The sequence below is a fragment of the Macaca fascicularis genome, chromosome 2 (assembly GCF_037993035.2).
Source record: "Macaca fascicularis isolate 582-1 chromosome 2, T2T-MFA8v1.1".
Lineage (NCBI taxonomy): Eukaryota > Metazoa > Chordata > Mammalia > Primates > Cercopithecidae > Macaca > Macaca fascicularis.
In genome coordinates, this window is record NC_088376.1 from 108,602,235 (window position 1) to 108,626,941 (window position 24,707).

Sequence of the window (24,707 nt, forward strand, 5' to 3'; positions counted from 1 at the left end):
ATGGCAGCATTATTCACAACAGTCAAAAAGGGGGAATCAACCTAAGTGTTGATTCATTCTTTTTTTTTTTTTAAATTTCAACACTTTTTGTAGAGATGAGATCTTGCTGTGTTGACCAGGTTGGTCTCAAACTCCTGACCTCAAGATCTTCCTGCTTTTGTTTTGCTTTTCTTTTCTTTTTCTTTCTTCCTTTTCTTTTTTATTGAGACGGAGTCTCGCACTGTCGCCCAGGCTGGAGTGCAGTGGCCGGATCTCAGCTCACTGCAAGCTCCGCCTCCCGGGTTTACGCCATTCTCCTGCCTCAGCCTCCCGAGTAGCTGGGACTACAGGCGCCTGCCACCTCGCCCAGCTAGTTTTTTGTATTTTTTTCGTAGAGACGGGGTTTCACCGTGTTAGCCAGGATGGTCTCGATCTCCTGACCTCGTGATCTGCCCGTCTCAGCCTCCCAAAGTGCTGGGATTACAGGCTTGAGCCACCGCGCCCGGCCCCTCTTTTTTTTTTTTGTTTAGACAATGTCTTGCTCTGTTGCGCGGGCTGGAGCGCAGTGATGCGATCTTGGCTCTCAGCAGCCTCTGCCTCCCAGGTTCAAGTGATCCTCCCACCTCGGCCTCCTGAGTAGCTGAGGCCACAGGTGCATGCCACTATACCCAGCTAATTTTTGCATTATTTGTAGAGACAGGGTTTTGCCATGTTGCCCAGGCTGGTCTCAAACTCCTGGGCTCAAGCAGTCCTCCTGCCTCAGCCTCCTAAAGTGCTAGGATTACAGGCATGAGCACTGTATCCAACCACTTTTTCTTTTTTATCCCATGCTTGGACAGTAATCCTTAAAAGCAAAATAACCAACTGAATGAATGTAGTCAAAATAGAAGCAATTATTATACAAGTATTATGCTATTTTGATATATCTTCTATAGTATGTGTGTTATTAATGGGAACCAGAACTCTGGGTAGATATCGAATCCCTTGTCTTGACAGATACTTGGTAGGATTCTTGTTCAGTTAGAGTTAATAGTGAATTGGAGGCTAATGACCTCACCAGATAGTTTATATAGGACCAGAACCCTTGTTAGTATACAGTATTACTTTAAAGCTTAGAGATCTGTTATTAGCAGTATAAATAATGACCAAATAATCTTGATCGAATCTTGTTTTCTGAAATCCATTTCATAAAATAAGTAATATGATAGCTTGTTTGGTGAAGATTTAAAGACAAAAATAGCAATAAAACAATACACACTGGCAAAAATTACACCACTGAATGTTTACTTAATTGTTTTTGACTGTAAGTGCTAGAGAGTTAAAGTTAATTTCACTGACTTTTGAAATGAAGCCTAGGAAGCATAAAACATGTAGAATAAAATTTATTACATGAAACAATTATGCTTCAGATCAGTATTAAGATCAATACAAAAGTGGGGGGAAATGAAAGAGGAAGAGAACAGTAAGGGCGTATATGTAGGTGCCTGTGAGTTAGGATGATACCTGCTGTTACGATTAACAGAATTGTGAGTCATTACTTATAATTACCACCCCTAGAAATGTTGATTCCCTGGCAGTCACTGTTCACGTTTTCATTGCTCCAATTCTTTTTTTTTTTTTTTTTTGACAGAGTCTCACTCTGTCGCCCAGGCTGGAGTGCAGTGGCCGGATCTCAGCTCACTGCAAGCTCCGCCTCCCGGGTTTACGCCATTCTCCTGCCTCCGCCTCCCGAGTAGCTGGGACTACAGGCGCCCGCCACCTCGCCCGGCTAGTTTTTTGTATTTTTAGTAGAGACGGGGTTTCACCATGTTAGCCAGGATGGTCTCGAACTCCTGACCTCGTGATCCGCCCGTCTCGGCCTCCCAAAGTGCTGGGATTACAGGCTTGAGCCACCGCGCCTGGCCGATCATTGCTCCAATTCTTAAGCCTAGAGATACCACTTTCAGTGACAACCACTTTCAGTGACATTATCAGAATAGCCTGATGGCAGCATCAGCAACTTAGATTCCAACAGCATCTCCCAGAGAGAGAAGATCAAGCAAAAGCCTCAGGACTTTTGAGCGAGACATCTCTACCTTGATCCATAATTACTCTTATTTGTATACTTGGTTATAATACTTTTTTGGTGGGGGTGATGAAGTCTTGCTCTTGTCCCCCAGGCTGGAGTGCAGTGGCACGATCTCGGCTCACTGCAACCTCCGCCTCCTGGGTTCAAGCTATTCTCCTGCCTCAGCCTCCTGAGTAGCACGGATTACAGGCGCCTGCCACCATGCCTGGCTAATTTTTATATTTTTAGTAGAGATGGGGTTTCACCATGTTGGCCAGGCTGGTCTTGAACTCCTAACCTCATGGAGTCTTGCTGTGTCGCCAGGCTGGAGTGCAGTGGCGCGATCTTGGCTCACTGCAGCCTCCACCTCCTGGGTTCAAGCAAGCGATTCCCCTGCCTCAACCTCCCAAGTAGCTGGAACTACAGGCGTGCGCCACCACACCCAGCTAATTCTTTTGTTTGTATTTTAGTAGAGACGAGGTTTCACCATGTTGGCCAGGATGGTCTCGATTTCCTGACCTTGTGATCCACCCGCCTCGGCCTCTGAAAGTGCTGGGATTAGAGGCGTGAGTCTCCGTGCCTGGCCTATAATACATTTTTTAAAACTTATTTTTATTTCAATCTTAGGTATATGGTTTAAAAATAAGTAGTATACAAAGCTTATAATAACAGAGGCATCTACTTTTTTTAAGCAACTTCTGGTATTTTACTCCATATCTATAAAAATGCTCATATTAGGCTGGACTGTGGTTTATGTAGCTGTTGTTCAAATTAAGCCTCATGGTATATCGTAATTATATTTCTTTATAAAAATGTTTTGTTTTTCCTAGAATTAAAAAATGCCTTGCTGCTTTTTATTTGCTTGACGTTTTTTTGAGATGGAGTCTCACTCTGTCGCCCAGGCTGGGGTGTGATGGCATGATCTTGGCTCACTATCGCCTCTATCTCCCAGGTTCAAGCAATTCTCCTGCCTTAGCCTTAGTGGGGATTACAGGTGTGCGCCACCACGCCTGACTAATTTTTATATTTTTAGTAGAGACAGGGTTTCACCGTGTCAGCCAGGCTGGTCTCAAACCCCTCACCTCAAATGATCTGCCCACCTCCACCTCCTAAAGCGCTGGGATTACAGGCGTGAGCCACCATGCCCGGCCGAGAAAAACTTTTAATTGCTTATAATGGAGATAGTTTTTTTCTGTGTGTGCGTTTGACTTTTGTGCTCTTATAAACAGCTGATTTTATAATAAATACCTTATTGCTGACTGAAATGTGCCTATTAAGTTATACTTCCAAACTTGTATGTGGAAACAAGTGTGACTTTTCAGTTCATTGATTTTTGTCCAAATAATTTTCATTTTAAAGGTCTTACAGGTGAGGAGAGTTTAAATGCATTTATGTAAATACAGGTGGTCAGAGTGTAGGAAGGGTGAGCTATTGAGGGCAAGCAATATGCGTTTCTCTGTTGACTGTTTATTTAGATGCAAGCTTCGTGTTTTATGCCTAATATAAAAAAGTGGAGGAATATTATTTCTGAGCTTGGTGAATAATAATCTTTTTATGTTAAAAATAGCATTAGTTATTGAAGAGGTAACACACCCTTTATCTGGAGAAATAAATTATGGCAACTCTTTCCCCCACAATACAGCTGTGAACTTAAAAGACGTAGACTTCTGAGTATTATGAAGAAAATGTATGTAATAAAGCCCATGGACTTTACTCTGTGGTCAAAACTGTCACTTTCCTGAGACCTTTTCTGAAACTTGTTAGTTTGTCCTAGATGTAAAAGTAAAGCAGCCAAATAGGAGCAGTGGTGATGGCTTTGTCAAGACACTAAAGACGACGGAAGTGTAAAAAAACAATATGAAAACTCAGTGGTGTGAAACCATTTAGTAAAATATTAATAATGCCTGTATTTCATGGAGTCCCCTCTTAGTGCTGAGCATATTATGTGAGTTCTATCATCCACCCTCACTTATCAGTTCTATCTCTTTTTATTGTATTTTACTTTTTTGAGGCAGAGTCTCACTCTGTTGCCCAGGCTGGAGTGTAGTGGTGCGATCTCGGCTCACTGCAACCTCTGCCTCCTCGGCTTAAGCGATTCTCATGCCTCAGCCTCCCCAGTAGCTGGGACTACAGGCATGCACCACCACGGCCAGCTAATTTTTGTATTTTTACTAGAGATGAGGTTTCACCATGTTGGCCAGGCTGGTCTTGAACTCCTGACCTTAAATGATCCACCTGCCTGGGCCTCCCAAAGTGGTGGGGTTACAGATGTGAGCCACTGCGCCCAGCCTCTATCTCTTTTTAATGAAGAGAAGGCTGAGAATGGCAGCAAGGAATGAAATCCTTTCCTCAAATGAAATTTTAGATACCTTAGTGTTTGGGTCTCGAGGTGACAAAACTTTTAAAAAATTATTTTAGGCCGGGCGCGGTGGCTCAAGCCTGTAATCCCAGCACTTTGGGAGGCCGAGGCGGGCGGATCACAAGGTCAGGAGATCGAGACCACAGTGAAACCCCGTCTCTACTAAAAATACAAAAAATTAGCCGGGCGCGGTGGCGGGCGCCTGTAGTCCCAGCTACTCAGGAGGCTGAGGCAGGAGAATGGCGTGAACCCAGGAGGCGGAGCTTGCAGTGAGCCGAGATCGCGCCACTGCACTCCAGCCTGGGCAACAGCGTGAGACTCCGTCTCAAAAAAAAAAAAAAAAAAAAAATTATTTTAAATGGAAAGTCTTTAAATTTATTAAACCAGGGTTTTCAAAACATTTAGGTTTTTGTTTTTTACTAACCAGGGTCAATTTTGAACACAACAGTGTATCTGTGCCAGCATACCAAAGGCTGATGTCTTCAAATCCTAGTAATACAGTATGGTGGAAAAAAAAATTACAGCCTTTAGACTTTTACAAAACTAGTTTGAATCCCAATTCTGTGCCTACCATCAGTCAGTCCCCAAACAAACCACTAAAATTCCTGGCTCAGCTTTCCCTGGAATATATTCATCACCTGCCGCATAGCCCCTAGTGCTTGCTTGCATAATGCTTAGCACGAGGTAGCCTTTTGGTAAATGTTAATGACTTACACTTGGAATGCAACTTGTGCTTCCATAAAACATCTTCTGTAGATATGGACTGAAATAGTGGATTTTTAAAAAAAGGCTTAAGACTAGATGTCTGGAAGTTCTTTATATTTCTTTGGTTTTAGGACCTCTCACTTTGTTTTCTTTTTATAGCTTTATTGAAGTTTAGTTGACATACAATAAACTACACACATGGAAAAGGAAAGTGTACAGTTTGATAAATTTTGACATTTTTACACCCACGAAACCATTGCCAGTATTACAATAGTGAACGTATCCGTCACCCTGAGACGTTTCCTCATGCCTGTAATCCCTCGCTTTTCTCCCTTCCTGCACAAGTTAAACATATATGTGCCATATGATCCAGCTGTTCCACTTCTAGGGAGTTAAGAGAAATGAACATCTGCCTTAAGACTTTTATACAAGAATGTTCCTAGAACCTTTTCTTTATTCATAGTAACCCAAAACCAAAGTTACCAAATAGCCATCAACAAATGAATGGATCAACAAATTATGATGTATCTATACAATGGAATGCTATTCAGTAATAAAAGGAATGAACTGTTGTATTCAGGTTAAATTGAAGATTGCTGTATTTGAAGCAGATTTGCTTTCTTCATTGTACTGATTTTCCTTCACTTAGCATATCCCCCCAATGAAGGAAACTAACCTAATATTTAGTTAGTTACAGATGAACCATAGAAGGTTGTAAGTTTTATTTGGATAATTAAGGATTGATTATTTTCAGAGAACTTACAGTAAAAAACAGTCAATAAGAGTTTGTTTTGCTACAGGACATTTTTCTATAATGCCAAATAGCTTATACACAATTGGTAAATAGAAAATGATGTCCATGATGGTTGTGTGGGTTTGAATGAGATTTTTCATAGGCAAGTGGGAGTAGAATTAAAAAGGAAAGGAAAAAACCCTCAGGTTGGCTGCTGCACAGATAGAACAGATAGAAATTCTTTTAAGTCTGGTTTGTGAACAATAAAGATTAGTTTCTGGAAAAAGAAATAGTTCTTGGACTCAGCCTGCCTCCCTAGCCTTGCTCAGCTTCTGAAAAGTTGTATCTTCTCCTGTGCCTACCTTAAAACAACAGTCTCAGTCAGTGGCTTGGAGTTCTACTTCAGTCTGCATCGTTTTAGTGCCTGCAAACTAAAACGCAGCTTTACTTTATTCTGTTAATATTTTGTATATCCTGAGTCAATCCCTCACCATGCTGAGTTGCTTGCCTGAACTATTTAAGTTGTTTCTTGAGAAACCAACTGTTATTTTTGTTAGACTCTAATTACAAAGTTGCATAAATTTTAAGTAGTCTCTCTCAACCGTATTTCTACCTCCTTTATTTTTTATTTTGCAGAATGAGAAGTTTTTTTCAGGAACATATATATGGGTTTCTAAAAAAAAACCCCACCTGAATGTTAATTTGTTTTTTAAAATTTCCTGGAAATATTTTATTTAAAATGCATTTCTTATTATTTTTAGCTAATACCTCTTGCTTACTACGCATCAAATGTTCAAAGTACTTACCAGAGATTAGCTCATTTAATTCACACATTACTGCGTGATGAATCTGGTATTATCGTTATTTTACAGAAAGGGAATAAGAGGATCAGAGAGAATGAGTAACTTGCCTGAGGTCAGACTACTGGTAGTCTGGTTCTGTAGGCTCTGTTCCTATTATGCTACATTGCCTTCTGTACCCTGTTGAATATAATAAACTAGATTTGATTATGATATTTTTTGTATACATTTAATTGATAGTTTCATAGAAAATCAAAACCTTGTCAGCATCAAATATACAAGTGAGAAGAATTGCAGTGAACTCATAAGGACAGCAAACTTAACAGCTTCATCCATTTAGAAGCTGGGAAAATGATGTCAAATTTATACTCTGTAATTGTTATAATAAGTTTTTTAGAAGTCTTCGTTTCATTTGGTTTAGTTATGTTTTACATTTCTTCTTAGGCATATGACACCTGAAAAATTTTATGTGGAAGCTTGTGATGATGGAGCAGATGACGTACTTACCATTGACCGTGTGTCCACAGAGGTTACCCTTGCAGGTATTTTACAGCCAGATTTAGAAGTTTAGGGAGAAAGATTTCATACATAAATTACAATAGTTAAAAAACATCACTCAGAGGTGCGTCAGTGTGTGGATCTCTGAGTGCATTCTTACTAAAATTTTTATTCTTGCTACCTCATTTGAATGTAATGGTATACCCATTACTTTACATGAAAAGTAATGGTAAAAACCGCAATTACTTTTGCACCAGCCTGTAATTTTTTTTTTTTTTTTTTTTTGAGACGGAGTCTCACGCTGTTGCCCAGGCTGGAGTGCAGTGGCGCGATCTCGGCTCACTGCAAGCTCCGCCTCCCGGGTTCCCGCCATTCTCCTGCCTCAGCCTCCTGAGTAGCTGGGACTACAGGTGCCCGCCACCGCGCCCGGCTAATTTTTTGTATTTTTAGTAGAGACGGGGTTTCACTGTGGTCTCGATCTCCTGACCTTGTGATCCGCCCGCCTCGGCCTCCCAAAGTGCTGGGATTACAGGCTTGAGCCACCGCGCCCGGCCCAGCCTGTAATTTTTGTGCATCAGTTTTATGCTATCTCCTTTTTTGTGAAAAGGAGAAATGATCTTGAAAATTTTAGGTAGCATTTTACTGTCTGTAAGGATTTAAAAACATAATATTTATTTATTTTTTCTCTTAGCTGTATTTTAACAGGATTGGCTTAGATAGCTAAGCTTCTTTCTAGCTGTAAGATTTAAGATATTTGAGAGTGAAAAAGTTGTTTCAGCTTTAAGAGTATGGAATTTTAACAGCTGCTTTTGTTTTTGTTTTGAAAACTTTCATGACTATGAGGAAATTTAATAAATGAAAAATAAAATATCCATCACTGACTAAAACTTGTAGGTGTTCTTAGGCAAATTATGTTTCTGAGTTTTATCTACCTATCCAGTTATACTTTGGTTTTGCTTTTCTGGGATGTGAAAAGCAAACTCTTTTTTTCACTTTTGTGGAACACCCTGACTTCTGAGTAGATAAATACAAAATAATTTTGGTGGCAAATTAATGTACCAAGTGATAACATATTTGGAATTTCATATTTTGTTTGTTGAAAGATTCTAATTCACCTCCAGAGTTCTATATTTATTTTTTTCTTAAAGTATAATATTTGAATAACCATAGAGTAGGCATTCAGTAAATAGCCTTTGAGTGGGTGAAGCAAAATATGAAAATATATTACGTGAGATAATGGGATGTAAGAAAAGTATGGCTATAAAATTTCTGTTTTTTTGATTATGTGGTAATTCTGGTAGGTACTATATAAAGTTTGTCTTTGATCAAATGGAATTAGAGCTCTGTTTTAGTTTGATAATTTGACATTTCCTATTTGTCTGTTGCTTGGTGGCTTGGTATCTCTCAAGATCACTGATTGGTTTTAACCAGTGTTAGTACACTTCTCCTAAAGTTTAAATTATACTAATCTTTATACTGCGTTGATACAACCTAGTGTCTTACAAGAGCTTTAATGTGGGTGTATTTTCCATTATTCTTGATCTTTCAGTAACATTTTATTTGTAGGTAGAGACTGCAGACCCATTTGAATAGACTGAAAAGCTAAAGGTCATGAATAGTTTGAATGTAAAGATGATGATTCCAAACAGTCATCTGTAAGACACATGATAAAATACTTCCACGCAAAGTCAGTGCTGATGAGGGACTGACTTGCTGACAGTTTCTTAGCCAGTTTCTTTTCACCATTGAAAAGACTTTCTTTTCACAAAAGAAAGACCGTGGCATTTCTAATGGGACTATTTTTTCTTCCATGAAAAAACCTAACATACATTCTAGGAGTTATCACAGTTTTATTGCTGTTACACTCCAGTTTACATAACTTACAGCTCTATCAGTAGTGCATTTAAGTTAAGAAATGTTACTTTTCTTAGAACAAATCATGCAAATTGATTTAGTCAAAGTAACTGTTGAAATCAAACTAAATTTCTGTTTGTGTTGGTGAGCTTTTTGTATGTGATTTTTCTTTCTTTCGTTTCTTTTAAAGTCAAGAAAGATGTTCCTCCTTCAGCTGTCACAAGACCGATATTTGGTATACTGGGCACAATCCATCTGGTGGCAGGTAAGAGAAAATAAGTTAAGATGGACACAGAAGGTAATTAAACAAGGTAGTTAAACTGATAATATTAGAGTGAGTATACGATGAAGTAATACTTTGTATCATGCTTTAAGCAGTAAATCTCTTGGTTAAGTATTTGTCATTAATTTTTAAAAGAAATACTCCCCAAATGTTAAAATTTATCAGCATGAGGTTCTGGTATTTAAAAAAAGTTTTGTATTTCGTTGTGTTTCAGTTAGAGTTGAAATCCTTAACTAGATTGTTTTTGCAAATGGGGTATGTAAAAACTTTTTTTTTTTTTTTAAGATGGAGTTTTACTCTTGTCGCCCAGGCTGGAGTGCAGTGGCACAATCTCGGCTCGCTACAACCTCCATCTCCCGGGTTCAAGCAATTCCCCTGCCTCAACCTCTTTAGTAGTTGGGATTACAGATGCCTGCCACCACACCCAGCTGATTTTTTGTATTTTTAGTAGAGACGGTGTTCCAGCATGTTGGTCAGGCTGGTCTTGAACTCCTGACCTCAGGTTGATCCACCCGCCTCGACCTCCCAAAGTGCTGGGATTACAGGTGTAAGCCACCATGCCCAGCCTGTAAATAAAATTTTTAATGCATCAGTGGACCAGGGTATTCTACACCTTCAGTCCTGTACTAATAGGACATAGTGTATGTTAGCAAATGTTACTTGGTTCTAAATTGTTAAGAGGGTGATTTTTGTTTAGATTTAATTTCATTGAGCTTGTTTGAAGTTCCTGTTGTTTCAGGCACCATGCTAGATGCTGAGTTATAAAGGATGAAAGTCCATTTTGCCCTGCAGTTCACAGTCTAGTGAGAGAGGCGTGTAAGTAGTAAACTACTGCAGTACAGTGTGACAAGTTCCAGGAGAGACATGTACATGGGAAAACTTTCAGAGAGGGCACTTGTGGGTAGAGTGTTGAACAGACCTGAAGAATTAATTCAGTAGGAAAGGGTTACTGTGTTTTATATATTTGTGGGGTGAGGAGGTGGCAACGTCAGGATTGGTGTATTGTGCATGATGTTGTGATGACTCCTTGATTCCTGACCACTCATCCTTGTAATATTGCAGCAGCCAGTTAGGTATACTGCCCCAGCACATTTCTCTACCATTTAGAGTGACATGAAGGACATAGGAGTGGTGTGGAAGGGACATTGCCCTTTAGTGTCAGATCTTGTGACCTGATGCTTTGAGCTGCCTGCTAGGAAATGATTAGCAGAGGCCTGTATCCCTTGGGGTTGATGAAAGAGAGAAAAAGAAGTATTTTCTGTCTCTACTTTCTGTTTACTAAGACAAATCCTTTGTTTATGAAAAGCTTTTGCTTTTATCTTTTTTGAGAAAAACGTGACCTTTCAGTAAGAATTGTTCTAAATAATATGCTGGCCTTTCTATTCATAAATTGTAAGGTTGCTTTAAAAATGGGCCTTTTATCTGAGTGGCACAATATAGTCTCATTCTACTAGCCTTTAAAGTTAAATAATAAGGACTCCTATTTCTACCTTTATAGTTACTGTTTTTATAATTATGTGTGTTTGGCTTGCTTTTTGCAGGTAATTATCTTATAGTCATTACCAAAAAGACAAAAGTAGGTGAATTTTTCAATCATGTAATCTGGAAAGCAACAGATTTTGATGTCCTTTCTTATAAGAAGACAATGTTGCACTTAACTGATATTCAGGTAAGAACTGGAAATTGTTACTAATTGCAGAGCCCAAAGAAGTAGCATGGGCTGGGTAGAGGAGGGTGAGGGTGTTGTGGAATAGATGCTGTAATTATTTTAACAACCTATAGAGTAAGGTCACTCTACCTACTTTTCTACCTAGGCATAATAAATATTTTTTAAATCATTTGTTGCTCTTGTTTGTTTGTTTGTTTTTTTAAGATTCTTTTTTTTTTTTTTTGAGACGGAGTCTTGCTCTGTAGCCTAGGCTGGAGTGCAGGGTGGCGCAATCTCGGCTCACTGCAAGCTCTGCCTCCTGGGTTCACGCCATTCTCCTGCCTCAGCCTCCCGAGTAGCTGGGACTACAGGCGCCCGCCACCACACCCGACTAATTTTTGTGTTTTTAGTAGAGATGGGGTTTCACCTTGTTAGCCAGGATGGTCTTGATCGCCTGACCTCGTGATCCGCCTGCCTCGGCCTCCCAAAGTACTGGGATTACAGGCGTGAGGCACCGTGCCCGGCTGATTCAATTCTTAAATTGTGAAATGTCATATGGAGAGAAAAGGGAAAATAGAAATGCACATGTACTCAACACCAGATTTAACTTCATATCCTCTTTGTAAAGAAATAAATTACAAATACCTTTGAAGTTCTACTCCTCTTAACTCATTCTCTTCTTTCCCAGAGAGGTTTTCTCTATTTTTACCACATGTGAATGTAAGTGTGTATGTGTGTTTATGAAATGTGTATATATTCTTTCAGGCAATTTTCCTTTTGCACTATTCCTATATGCACAGATTTCAGTAACCATGGTTTAGTTAACACCAATCCCCAAGCAACATGGCTTAAATTTCAGTTACTACAGTTTATTAACTGAAGAATTAACCCACCAAAGATGAAGGTGCAAAAGACAAAAAACAACAACTCTGGAAGAGAAATTGAAATTGAACATAAATGGAGCATAGAAGAAGTAGCTGACCGTGGGCATACTGACACTATCACCATTCAAGGGACTGTAGGTATGCAGCCAGAGGTTCTAGTGCAGGCGAACTGACCGACGTTAATGATGGAGTGGCTGTGACGAAAAGGATGACAGTATCTCGGAGGAAGTGACGCCTGCAACAGACTTCCCATTAAAGGAAACCTTGGAGATATTTCCCAACGTTGAAAGTGCAAAGGATAAAATCTCAGAAGTTGGTTTAGACTTAGGAAGATGTGTGGCAGTTCACCAGGGATAGAAGAGATATTCTGTATCTTAATTTATATGACAAGAAGAAGGCAAGCACTGTTCAAGTCTCTTGATAAGTTTTTGTACAAAGAAATAAAATATTTTTTATTCTCGGTGTTTCTAATGTTTTACAGTGTGCTAAATAAATATTTTACAGTTTATTCATTTCTTTATACTTATAATAATTTGCTATATATATAACTTACAAGTTAATGTCTACAACTTATAACTATATAAGTAAATATAACTTACAATAGAGTTTTTAATGTTTTGACAAAAAAAATTTTTAACGGTCATGAAACAATCATAGTTTTTACAGTTGACTGTTAAGATAGCTTAAGATTATTAAGATTAAAATCACATGGTAATTTTTACAGTCCCACTTTACAAAGTAAAGACTGCCTGTATTCATGTTTAAACAGGATCTGTTTTTGCTCATGAATGGCATTGCCCTGTTCTGATTCTTTGACTCTTACTTTTTAAAGTCAACATTGTTTAGAGATATATACCTATTGAGAGTGATTGTTTTCTTAATGTAATTTTAGTTATGTGTTTGCTATTTAAAAATTTTACGTTATATTTTTACACACAATTTATAAGAATGTTTCTAGAAGAAAATGTATTAAAACATATAACTTAGGATAAATATTTTAAAAAATAAAATTATAGCACTGCCTAAGTAAAACTACAAGATATGCTTTTTATACTTTAGAATTTTTTTATTTTATATATATATATTGAGAAAGATATATCAATATATTCATTCTCTACTAGGCATATTTTAAAAAAATAAAAATGGCGGTATTTATTTAATAGACCAGTCATATTTACTTAGACAGTTTCTTCTTGATTGTTATTCTTTGTTGTCAAGCTCTGTAGCTAATTTTGAAAACATGTCTGAGCACAAATAAAAAATTTTGTATATGTAGATTAGTAACATGTAGATTAACAAGTTAATCATTTAGTAATGGTTAAACGTTACTAAACAGTAACAGTTGCTTTTTAAAACAAGGATAAAACCAAATGTCAATCTTGGTATTCATTGGGAAAGCTAGTTAAAATGGTTTTCCAAGAATAAAGATAAATATTGCTTTTACTGGACTTTTTAATCTTTGTTTTAAAGAAAAAGAATTCCATTTTACTTCTCATCCATCCCAAACCAGGGAACGTTTCTTGAGAATGAGGATTATGTTAGTATCTTGTTATTTGCATTATTGGGCCCCTCATAAATGTATGTGTTTTATTTGTCAAATGAAGATAGCTATGCTAACTTAGCAGGGCTGTTGTGAAGATTAAAGAGAGTCTTAGGAAAATAACTGGCACACAGTAGATCATAACCAAAGGTGATGTTTTGTTAAAACCACTCTTCTGCCCTTTAGAATAAAGTTTGTAAAGGATACAAAGGGGAGAAGTCCTACCTAATCAAGTTCTCTAATAGTACCCTACAGTGTTTACTGAGTATCTTCTGTATGTCAGGAACTGTCCTACGTCCCAGGGAAATGGCGAGCATCCCCCTTACTGGCTCAGTCCTTGTGTCAGTAGTCTTTAATGAGACTGGACTTAACAGGATTTAATTTGTATTCTTTTCTCATGCTGACAGATTCCTTTTCAAGTATGAGCTGTACTGATTTTTCTTTGTTTACAGTTACAAGATAATAAAACCTTCCTAGCGATGCTAAACCATGTCTTGAATGTGGATGGATTTTACTTTTCAACAACATATGATTTGACCCATACTTTGCAGCGGCTATCCAACACTAGTCCAGAATTCCAAGAAATGAGTCTTTTGGAAAGGGTAAGCTTGATCTTCAGTTATTTTTATTTTTAGTATTTTAAAAACAGACGTGTCTCTGTTTCATGCATAAAAATTTATATTGATTTTTCTCAGTCCTGGCTATATGTTAGAAACATGTATGAGGCTTTGAAAATATACCCTATTTTAAATATACATCACAATCCCAGCGTGAGAGTCCTTGAATCTGTGTATGGATACAGCCAGAATTGAGAACCACTGGTGTAGATATTCAGAAATCTTTGTATAAACACACAAGTGAGTTATTAGAGGAAAATCTTTCAGAATTTGTATTTTGCATAACTATTACAAGGCTACCAAGTGCTAACTCTCACATGTAAAATCTTCAAACTAGCGTTGCATTCATTTGTAATTTCTTAACTCTCAACTCTGTTCGGTAGTGCAGCAGTTACATTAGCAGTGTAATTAGGCTTATAAAATTCATATGCTAATAGTTGATACTTCTGTAGTGATGGTTATTTATAATTTTTATAACTAAAAATGTAACAAAAGTCACTAAGAATTTGGAAAATGTCCTTTTAAAGTTTTTTTTTATTTTGCTTTTTTTTTTTTCTTTGAGACAGAGTCTCACTCTGTCACCTAGACTGGAGTGCAGTGGTGCAATCTTAGCTCACTACAACCTCTGCCTCCTGGGTTCAAGTGATTCTTGTGTCTCAGCCTCATAAGTAGCTGGAATTACAGGCGTGTGCTAACACGCTTGGATAATTTTTAGGATTTTTAATAGAGATGGGGTTTCGCCATGTTGCCCAGGCTGGTCTCGAACTCCTGGCCGCAAGTGATTCACCCACCTCATCCTCCCAAAGTGCTGGGATTACAGGGGTGAGCCACCGTGCCTGCCCAATCTGCTTTTTTTTTTTTTTTTTTTTTTTTAAATATACAGTGAATGTATCTTTAAAATTAGGTTTCAGATGATCTCAACTTAAAGTTTCTTTTGTTCAGGAACCTGGATAATTGCTGCCTTAATTTTTTTGACACACTTTAGATGTGTTTAATGAGAAGACAGAATTTAAAAGGTCCTTCTATGTTACCTATTAGGTTGGACAATGTGAAGTTGTCAGTAACTGCCCATTTTTAATCAATAAAAATGGTTATTTCTTATAGTTCAACCTAAATTAATATTTTAGTTGACTGGCTTTTTTGGGTAAGATTTTACACTCTAATTTAGTAAAATTGTATGTAGCCTTAGATGGAAGTTTAGATGCAGGCTAAGCATTCAAGAAACTTGGCTTTTAACTACAAAGAGACTTGCTTTTAAAAGCAGTTGCTACATTCTCCGTTTGTTTGTGAAACATCTCTACAACATCAGCCATGTACCAGGCACTATACTAGCCCCTGGGGACCCAGAATGAAGCTGTGGACCCTGTCTTGTGGGAGCCTACAGACCGCCAGGGAAGTGGTAGTCAAAGAATGGTTGCTATAATGGAGATATGTACCAAAGTGAAGTGGGATCCTGAAGGAATGAGGGTCTTTGCCTGGGGTTGTCAGGGACAACTGTATAAAGAAAGGTATCTACAGAGGACAGTAACTTTACACAGAAAGATAACTTTTGAGCTGAGACTTGATGAAGATTTGTTGGTCAGGTGACAGTGGGCCAGGGAGGGTTCCACGCAGAGGTGGTGGCAGAGGCTAAGCTGAAGCAAAAGCCATCTCATCTGTTGGATGAGTTGGGAATATTTTGTCAGCTAATCAGAAAGTCAGCCAAGTGTGGTGGTTCATGCCTGTAATCCCAACACTTTAGACAGCTGAGGCAGGAGGATAGTTTGAGTCCAGGAGTTCAGGACCAATCTGGGCAACATAGGGAGACCACATCTCTACAAAAAATTTAAAAATTAAACAGGTGTGGCGGCACACACCTGTAATCCCTGCTACTCAGGAGGCTGAGGTGGGAGGATCGCTTGAGATAGAGGCCGCAGTGAGCTGTCATCACACCACTGCACTCCAGCCAAGGCAACAGCGAGACTGTCTAAAAAAAAAAAGTTAATGTTTTTTTAACTTGGGAATCATAAAAGTGATCAATGGAACATATATACCCTAAATATTTTAACTTAAAACACAAAGTTTTACATTGGTCAATGTTTTTATGTACAGCCGTAGGATTTTCTTTGTTTTTGGTTCCTTTATTCTGAATTGTCTTCCCTGTGTAAATTACATCCGTAAGGCTTTCTCATTTGGGCCACTTTAAAGACTTGACACTTACAGAGAAATCTGTGTGCAGAATCCTGTACATTTTTACTATGTTCTTTTATATATTTTTAGTTGCCACTCCCACTCTGAATTCAGCAGCAGTTTTGTTTTAGCAACTTGCCTCTTACCAAGTTATATTCCAAATCATTTAACTTTATAGAAACAGCAGTCTGTTTTTAGTCTTATTTTATTGGTTTATAAAATATTTAGTTAAACTATGTAATGAAATAATAAGTATGACCGGCACAGACCACTCGGGAACACACATTTGAATCTCAGGAAGTGTGATTCAGCTGGTTGTGGCCAAGTGCAAAAGCCATTCCCTGTGACTTTTAGAGTTGGGGGTGTGGGTGGTTCATTTGGTATGCTTCATAAATAGAATTGATTAATCTACTGAGTAGAGTCAATTATTTTGTTTGTTTTTTCTTTTTTGAGACAAGAGTCTTGCTGTGTCACCTAGCCTGGAGTGCAGTGGTACAATTTTGGCTCATTGCAGCCTCCACCTCCCAGGTTCAAGTGATTCTTGTGCCTTAACCTCCCCAAGTAACTGGGACTACAGACATGTGCCAACACATCTGACTAATTTTTGTATTTTTAGTAGAGAAAGGGTTTTACCATGTTGGCTAGGCCGGTCTTGAACTCCTAAGTCTCAAGTGATTCACCTGCCTTGGCCTCTCAGAGTGCTGGGATTACAGGCATGAGCCACCACGCCTGTCCCTAAGTAGGGTCCATTAAATATAGATTGTTGAGGGAGCTTCTTCTGTATTTATGAAAGTCAGAGTGGCCAGAGATGAGATCAGAGAGTTAATTAGGGACTGCCAGATCCTAGGACTGATTAGGCCATGCAGAGATTTGGTTCTTTAGATGACAGAGTCGTTGAAGAATTTTGAGCAGATAGGAGACAGGACCTGTTAGAGAACTCCTGCTGGCAGTATTGTGGAAAAATGGGTGGGGAGGACTAATGCCTAAACTGGAGGCAAGGGAAGCTGTGTTAGTAGTTAGGCTGGAGTCAAATGTTGGTCAAGGATAGTGGAAGTAGAAATGTAAAAAAGATGGATTTTGAAGAAGATTTAGTATTTGAAAATTAAATGTAAGGGAAAGAAATACCCTAAGACTCCTCCCAAGTTTCTGTCTGGCCTGAGACAATGAGACAGGAATGTACACAGGAGGTACAGATTTGAGGGGGAGATGTATTTTGTTTGAGACCTGTCAAAGAAACCTGCTTCTACCATCAGACAGAGACATTGATTGGTGTCGTTTTCTTTCTGTAGAAAGTAAGCTTGGCAGGAGATATTTTATTAAATTTTAAAACTTCTCTCAGGCAGATCAGCGGTTTGTATGGAATGGTCATCTTCTAAGAGAACTTTCTGCACAGCCAGAGGTAATGTACACTAAATAAAATATGCTTAATTGTTGCAGTCCAAGCTTTAATTCAATGCATGTTATAAAGTGACTTCCTAATCACCAAGAATTTTGAGAAACAATTCTAATTTAACTTTATAACTTACAAACTTGGATCAGGTCTACCCTGGCACATCATTCTAGGTTGAAGAAGCCTAATTATTTTACTCTGATCTTCTATAGAAGCCTTAAGTAAAAATACATTGCTTTGTCTAAGAGAGATACAGTGGGTCTTGGTACATGGATAATGAAGAAATGAGGGGCCAGAGCCAGGTTCCCTGGCCAAGGGGAGAGCTTTGTTTTTGTCTTCCTTTGGGGATGAGACTCCCTTCAGTCACCCAGGAGAGACATGCGCAGGCACCATCTTCTTCTGTCCTTTGTCTGCACATATGAGGTGTAAACAGGGAGGCCCAGCTAGGGAAACATGATATATTACTGAATCTAGGTAAATAGATGTGTCTAATTACTTTATTTCTTGTCATTTGCTATGCTTTTTTTGGAAAAGTAGTTTGAGCTGCAAACAATTAGCATGGGATATCTTTTCCCTGGAGGAGTGAAGTTGTTGTAGGCAAAGACTGAAAAGGAGGTAAACATTCTGTAACTTCATGTAGCTTTGTTAGTATTCCAAAATCTGTGAATATTCAAGCTCAAATGATTGTAATGCATACTTAATGTTACATTAGAGAAATTTTTTAAAAATTATATTACCCGTAAGTTTACTACCTTGTTATGTTTGTATATTACCTCCCCGTGTGTACATATTTTTATATAATACTTATTTATTTTTAAAGTGTATTTGTTCTAAATATGTATTTTCATTTCAGGTTCATCGGTTTGCCCTTCCAGTGTTACATGGCTGTATCCTTACATGATATTACTCTTTAGTTTCTAGATGCCTTTATTTAAATTTTATTATAAGGTAGATTTAGAGATAGTCTCAAATACTCCATAAGGAGAGTATTTCAGAATTAATAGCACTTGCTGTTGATAAGAAAATCAAACTCATTGCCATGTTGGTTTTTTTGTTTAGAATGAACTTTTCAGACTATACGACTCTCTCTGTGTTCAAGAGTTCTGGGGCTGGTTGTTTAAAGAGAAGGAATATATATACTGTATTTTGCCTTTATTTGATGTTATCTTTTATCAGTAAATTACACATAAGTAGTTTGGACCTGGCTGTTGAAAACTTTCCTTAGTACATAATTTGAAAAGTTAGACTTAGGCCGGGCATGGTGGCTTGCACCTCTGGTCCCAGTTACTCAGGAGGCTGAGGTGGGAGGATGACTGGAGTCCAGGAGTTTGAGGCTGCAGTGAGCTATGATGGCACCACTGCACTCCAGCCCGGGTGACAGGGTCAAAAAAAGTGTAAGTCAGACACTAGTGTGGGTAACAACTTGGAGAGGAGAATTACCATGAAAAATTTTATTTGTCATTTGAAATAGTGACAGATACATTAAAATAGGTAGAGTACAAAGAATATTGCCTAGGGGTAAAATCAGTACAGATACAAAATGAGTATTGATTATCTAATGGTAGGTTCATATTAAAAACAAATCTGTATCATAGACATCATAATAAAAATAAAGCAGCCAAGTGCGCTGGCTCTTAAAGGATAGATAAGCACAGTATATGCCGATGAGTGCCTATCCAGTTACGTGCCACATACTGACATTTCAGTCAGCAACAGACCACGTATATGGTAGTGGTCCTACAAGATTATAATACCATATTTTTACTGTATCTTTTCTATGTTTAGATATGTTGAGATACACAAATACCATTGTGTTAACAACTGCCTACAGTATTTAGTACAGTAACATGCTATACAGGTTTGTAGCTAAGGAGCGATGGGCTATATACCATGTAGCCTAGGTGTGCAGTAGGCTGTGCCATCTGGATTTGTGTAAGTACCCTCTATAATGTATAGGATTGTCTGACTATGCATTTCTCAGAATGTACCCCTATTAAGTGATACATGACTGTAATCAGGGTTGTGCCCTGCAGAAAATGGTGATGACATCTTTCTATCAAGCACATGTAAGAAGCTTATCAGTACAAGTCTATTATTTATTTATTCATTATGTTAATATAATTTCACTAAACTTACGCTTGTTATACTTAAAACCCAAAAAGTTATGGAGGAAACATGTTCCACAGTTACAGGGGAATAAAAATTAGAAAATTTTGGGATAAAACCTCATTTATTTTTGCTTCCCCAAACCCCCACCCCGAGCTTTCCATGTTCTCCTAAGGACGAAATAAGAATAAATGTGTTTATTCGGCTGGACGCGGTGGCTCATGCCTGTAATCCCAGCTACTTGGGAGGCTGAGGCAGGAGTATCACTTGAACCCAGGAGGCAGAGATTGCAGTGAGCCGAGATCTTACCACTGCACTCCAGCCTGGGCAACAGAGCAAGACTCTGTCTCGCAAAAAAAAAAAAAAAAGTGTTTATTCTTATTTAATGCCTTAAATGATTTGGGCCAACTATGGTGTTTTTTGTTTTTTGTTTTTTCAAAATGAGATTGTGAATGGACAAACAATATTAAGTGAGATTATAGAACCTTTTTTTCTAGGCAATTTTAGAAACAGCTTACCCATTTGCCTTTAAATTGAAAGCTTTAAATGAGCTTTTCTTTAGTGTGGTTTGTTGACTAGAAGTAAACTCATATGTTTCACACACATACAGAGACGTTAATAAGTAAAATGACCCCAAGACAGGAACATGACTGGAATAGAGAGTGGACAGAGAGAGGCGGGAGCTGTGTTCAGAGAATTAGCTCAGCCCAAATGACTCAGGGCCTTATAAGCCATGGGAAGAACTGTAGCTTTTACTTTAAACGTAGTGGGGCCAGGCATAGTGGCTCATGTCCGTAATCTCAGTGCCTTGGGAGGCTGAAGCATTCAAGACCAGCCTGGAGAACATAGTGAGACCGTGTCTCTACAAAAAAGTTTTTAAAATTAGGCATGGTGGCATGTGCCTGTAGTCCCACCTGCTCAGGACGTTGATTCAGGAGGATCGCTTGACCCCATTTTGAAGCTGCAGTGATCTATGATCACACCACTGTACTCTAGCCTGGGTGACAGAGGAAGACCTCTACTCAAAAGATTTTTGAGAAGGGGAAAATTGGTGAGGGTGCATGCTAGAGTGATGTCCAAGAATGTGTGAGGTGGGTGGGGTCAGCGCACAGGTAGAGGGCCTGGTGTGGACTGCTCACCTCCCACTGTAGAAGGGAAGCAGATTGGATGTGGATGCTGGTGGGTGTGTAAACGTGATCGGGGCCTGTGGAGGGCTTTTATTTTTATAGCGCCATATAAAGTGACATAATGGGCTGTGAGTGGGATGAGGGAGAAATGTTGCAGGTTGAGGGCAGTATGTGAAATGGCCATCCTGGAGAGAAGGCGTGGATGTTCCCGGGAGTAACTCACTGATGAAAGGCTGGAAGTAAATATACTCACATTTTAAAAGTTAATGCTGATGGGATTCAGTTTTTATTTTACTCTTGTTCCTTTCATGCTTTCTGAATTCTCTAAAGTGTATATGTTTTTGTCTTACAATCAGAGGAACATGATTCATAAAGCAGTCAGTCATATTCTCTGCTAGATTTTAAGAGCAGGCTTATCTGCCCTGCTCGTCTTTGTGCCCTGGCTCAAAATAGATAATTTGGGTGAGTAAGGGAGCAGGTACTACCTTGGAGTCTTCTCTAGTGCTATGGGCTTCAAAGGAAAGTGAATTGGGAGCTCAAGAGGAGCCCTTATCAAGTCTATTGATACCAGGTAATAGAGATGAGTCGTTAGCAACTCAACTCATTGCTGATGTCATTAGGTACCATTTTGAAAATCATTTGGTGTTCTTTTGTGAATTTGCCGGCACTTCTCCAGTGCCTACCCAATACATTCGTACCAGGAGGTCTTTCCAGAATGTTCACATTACCATGTTAGAACAATACCATGAACATCACAAGGGCTTGAAGTTTATAAATAGTGTAGTTTCATTTTTACAAAAAAGCAAGCTGTGTGTTTCTAAGTCGTGGTTGCATGTGATGAAACTAAAAAGATAGGAGAATGGTCTCCATAAACCTGAGAATAGTTACTTCTAGGTGAGAACACAATTGGATAGAATAGGGAAGGAGCAGATAAATAGATTCACGGTTTTGGTACTGTTTTGAAGTTGGATGGTAGGTTCACAAATATTTTGTTATGCTGTTATGCTTTATAATGGATGCATCAAATTATATTAAGAAAAAGTATTACATGTAGAAAATGCCATAACCAAACCTCAACAAATGTGGAAGGAGAAAAAGTAAGGCCAATGAAACAATAAAACCTTTCTGTCATACCCCCCTGCTCCGCTAGCCACAGTGTGGCCAACATTAAAAAGCAGACAATAAATTAGCCAGACATAGTGGCATGTGCCTGTAGTCCCAGCTACCTGGGAGGCCAAGGCGGGAGGATGGTTTGGGCCCAGGAGTTTGAGGCTGCAGTGAGCCTTGATGGTGCCACTGCACTCCAGCCTGAGTAGCGCTGTGCAGACTAAACAGGAAGTTGTTTAGTGGCAAAACTAGAAAGACAAGGGAATGATGAGCTGAGTGGATGGTAGTTACTTCTTAGAGAGCAGTAAGGGAGCCACACAGAAAGGTGCTTCAGAGATGCTAGTGGGTACAAAGGGGTGTGTGTATGTGTAATTTTTAAAATTATGATCAGATATATTTAATAATTTGCCTTTTTGATCATTTTTAGATGTGTAATTCAGTGAGTGGCATTAATTTCATTCACAGTGTTGTGCAACCAGCATCCTGTTTCCATCACTCCAGTAAGAAATTCTTACCCATTTAATATCAACTCCCCATACTAAATGGGTATTTAACTATGGTAAATAGTTGCATACATTATATTTTACTGTTTATTATATTTCATAATAAAAACATTTAAGAGGTATGCCAATTCCAAAAGCTTTTGCAACCCTTTACTCTGGGAATGAAGTACAGAGATCAGCCTTTAGAATTTCTAGGTATATGATTGTTTATATTACTGAATGGTGTAGGAAGTGTCCTATAGCATATACTCTTATTAGTAGTTAAGGGAAATAACTTTATATAAAGAAGGGGGAGATACAGTCTTTCATATTGAGATTCACCTTTTCTATTTTGAGGATAAGGTAGAGTCAGAATTTCCATTTCTAGGTAACTTTTGTTTAATTCACTTTAATCTGTCAATCTTCATATGCTTACCACCTGTTATGGCTAATTTATAATTATGTGTCATGCATTTCATTTTTTTTTTCCCTTAACTGCAGAAGCCTAGCCTTCCCTCCCCCGCTTTTTTGTTTCTTATTTGAAAGTTAATCTATTTTAAATTTATGTTTTCCATTCAGAGTAGATTTTTCAGTGATGTGGTTTATACTTAATTCTTTAGAAAGTGATTGAGGATATCAGGAAAAGGGAAGCATATCATTAAATAAAAACACCATAGTGAACTTCTTAAATATATTGCGTTCATGTCACAGGGTTATTAACTTGACAGAGCTTCACAGTTGATTATAGTACTGAGGGCTTGTGAATATTCAGGAAGATTTGTATACTCTGTCATTTTTTCTCTTAAAGACCATTATTAAGGTAGATGCATTCAAACAATCTAGAAACAGTGCTTATGATTTCTATTATATGTTGTATTTTTCTTAATGTAGTTAAGTTATTACCATGCATTCATGTTCTATTAATGGAAAATACTTTGATTGGATTCTCATCTCGAGGAGGAGCTGTTTCAGAGCTGGTGTGCGCTATTATGTAAGAGGTGAGATTAATTTTGTCAGCATGGATCATATCTGTAATTAATATTTTGTCTTACGGTGACATGAATGTAACCTTTTATATTTTATTTGTTTTCATTATCATTTGATAGCCTTGCTAAGTATTTATCTCCTACTTCATTATAATAATTAGGTAGGTCTTCCATGCTTCAGCTACTGTTATTACATTGCAAATGTTAATGTCATACTTGTAGGCTGCTGCTTATTGCTTGAAGAGGAACTGATCATGTTGTTTGCTGGATGTCTGAAAGCACAGCTGAACTCAGTGTAGTTTTCAGTAGCCTAACTTAGAAAGTATTTTCTTGTATTGCTTTTAGGTTTTTTTGCATGCATGAAGCTAGTCATTTGCTTTATGCCTTCAACTTTGTGAACATTTACATTTTGAGCATTTATTTTCCAGACTTTGTACTAGCAACATGCTTATTTCGCTGAACTAAACTTTAAAAATCTATATTAAAGCTTACTGTCATTATGAAAAGGAGTTTCTCCAATCTTTCTATTTTTTTTTAACCAGAATATATCAGCATATTTTATGGCCGTAAGCCATTAAATAAATTGTAGCTTGGGGCCAGAAAGTTGTAGAGATTATTTGCTTAATATCTCTCGTAGCAGAGGAAGAATAACATTGAGTGTGTGACCTGGCCAAGATCACAAACCAAATTAGAGATAGCAACTCTCTTGTAACTAGATTTTCTTGGATGGAAACAGTTTTTGATTAAATTTTTTGAACAGGTAGTGCATTTACATATTTCGAATATCAAAAAGTATTTTTTTAATGCGATGAAAAATATCTCCCATTTCTGACCTCATCTGCTCGGTTCTTACCCCCTTACCAGCTAATCAGATGTTAGTTTCTTGTTTATCCTTCCGGATAATTTTTATGCTAATACAGGTATGTGCCCTTCTCTTCCTCCTTTTTTTAGACAGTGATAATATTCTATGCATATTTTTCTGTACCTTGGTTCCTTTTTTTCTTAATATGTCTTGCAAATCTTTTCGTAAAGATCCTTCTTTCATACACAGAAACACACATACTGTCTCTCACTCTGACTCTCACTTTTAAAAATAACTGGATGTTGTTCCTTAGTGGGAATTACGAAAGGAAACAAGGATAGCCTGTGCCTCTGACAAGTAATCTCATAAAGTATTGAGGAGTCATGTCATTGCTGATTTGGCTGTATAATTTTGGCTGCTTCTGGTGATATGGTAACAAAAACAGTGATACTTTGCATATACCTCCGAATGTTATATGTGAGAAATATGTGAGATAGAAAGGATGTTAGGAAACGCTTGGCACAGTTAAAAATCCATTGATTTATTTCCGATAATTTGGTAATTTGGGTCAGGGACTAGCTTGAAAGTTGC

The 24,707-nt window shown here is 38.1% G+C and overlaps 1 protein-coding gene across 4 annotated transcripts in view; it reads left to right on the forward strand.

Moving 5' to 3' along the window:
• SACM1L (SAC1 like phosphatidylinositide phosphatase) overlaps positions 1-24,707 on the forward strand; it is a 55,759-nt gene that overhangs the window by 6,654 nt on the left and 24,398 nt on the right. For 3 of the 4 annotated variants that reach the window (XR_012431069.1, XM_065540490.1, XM_005546880.4), the window contains 7 exons: positions 7,068-7,165; positions 9,166-9,240; positions 10,800-10,927; positions 13,783-13,932; positions 17,456-17,515; positions 18,360-18,393; positions 23,225-23,326. Coding sequence is in view for 3 of the 4 variants with exons in the window: in XM_005546880.4 (XP_005546937.1) it covers positions 7,068-7,165; positions 9,166-9,240; positions 10,800-10,927; positions 13,783-13,932; positions 17,456-17,515; positions 18,360-18,393; positions 23,225-23,326 (647 nt within the window). In the remaining variant the exon portion in view is untranslated. Of the gene's footprint in view, positions 1-7,067; positions 7,166-9,165; positions 9,241-10,799; positions 10,928-13,782; positions 13,933-17,455; positions 17,516-18,359; positions 19,573-22,273; positions 22,347-23,219; positions 23,327-24,707 lie in introns of all 4 variants that reach the window. The other variant, XM_074031913.1, reaches the window with a different exon arrangement.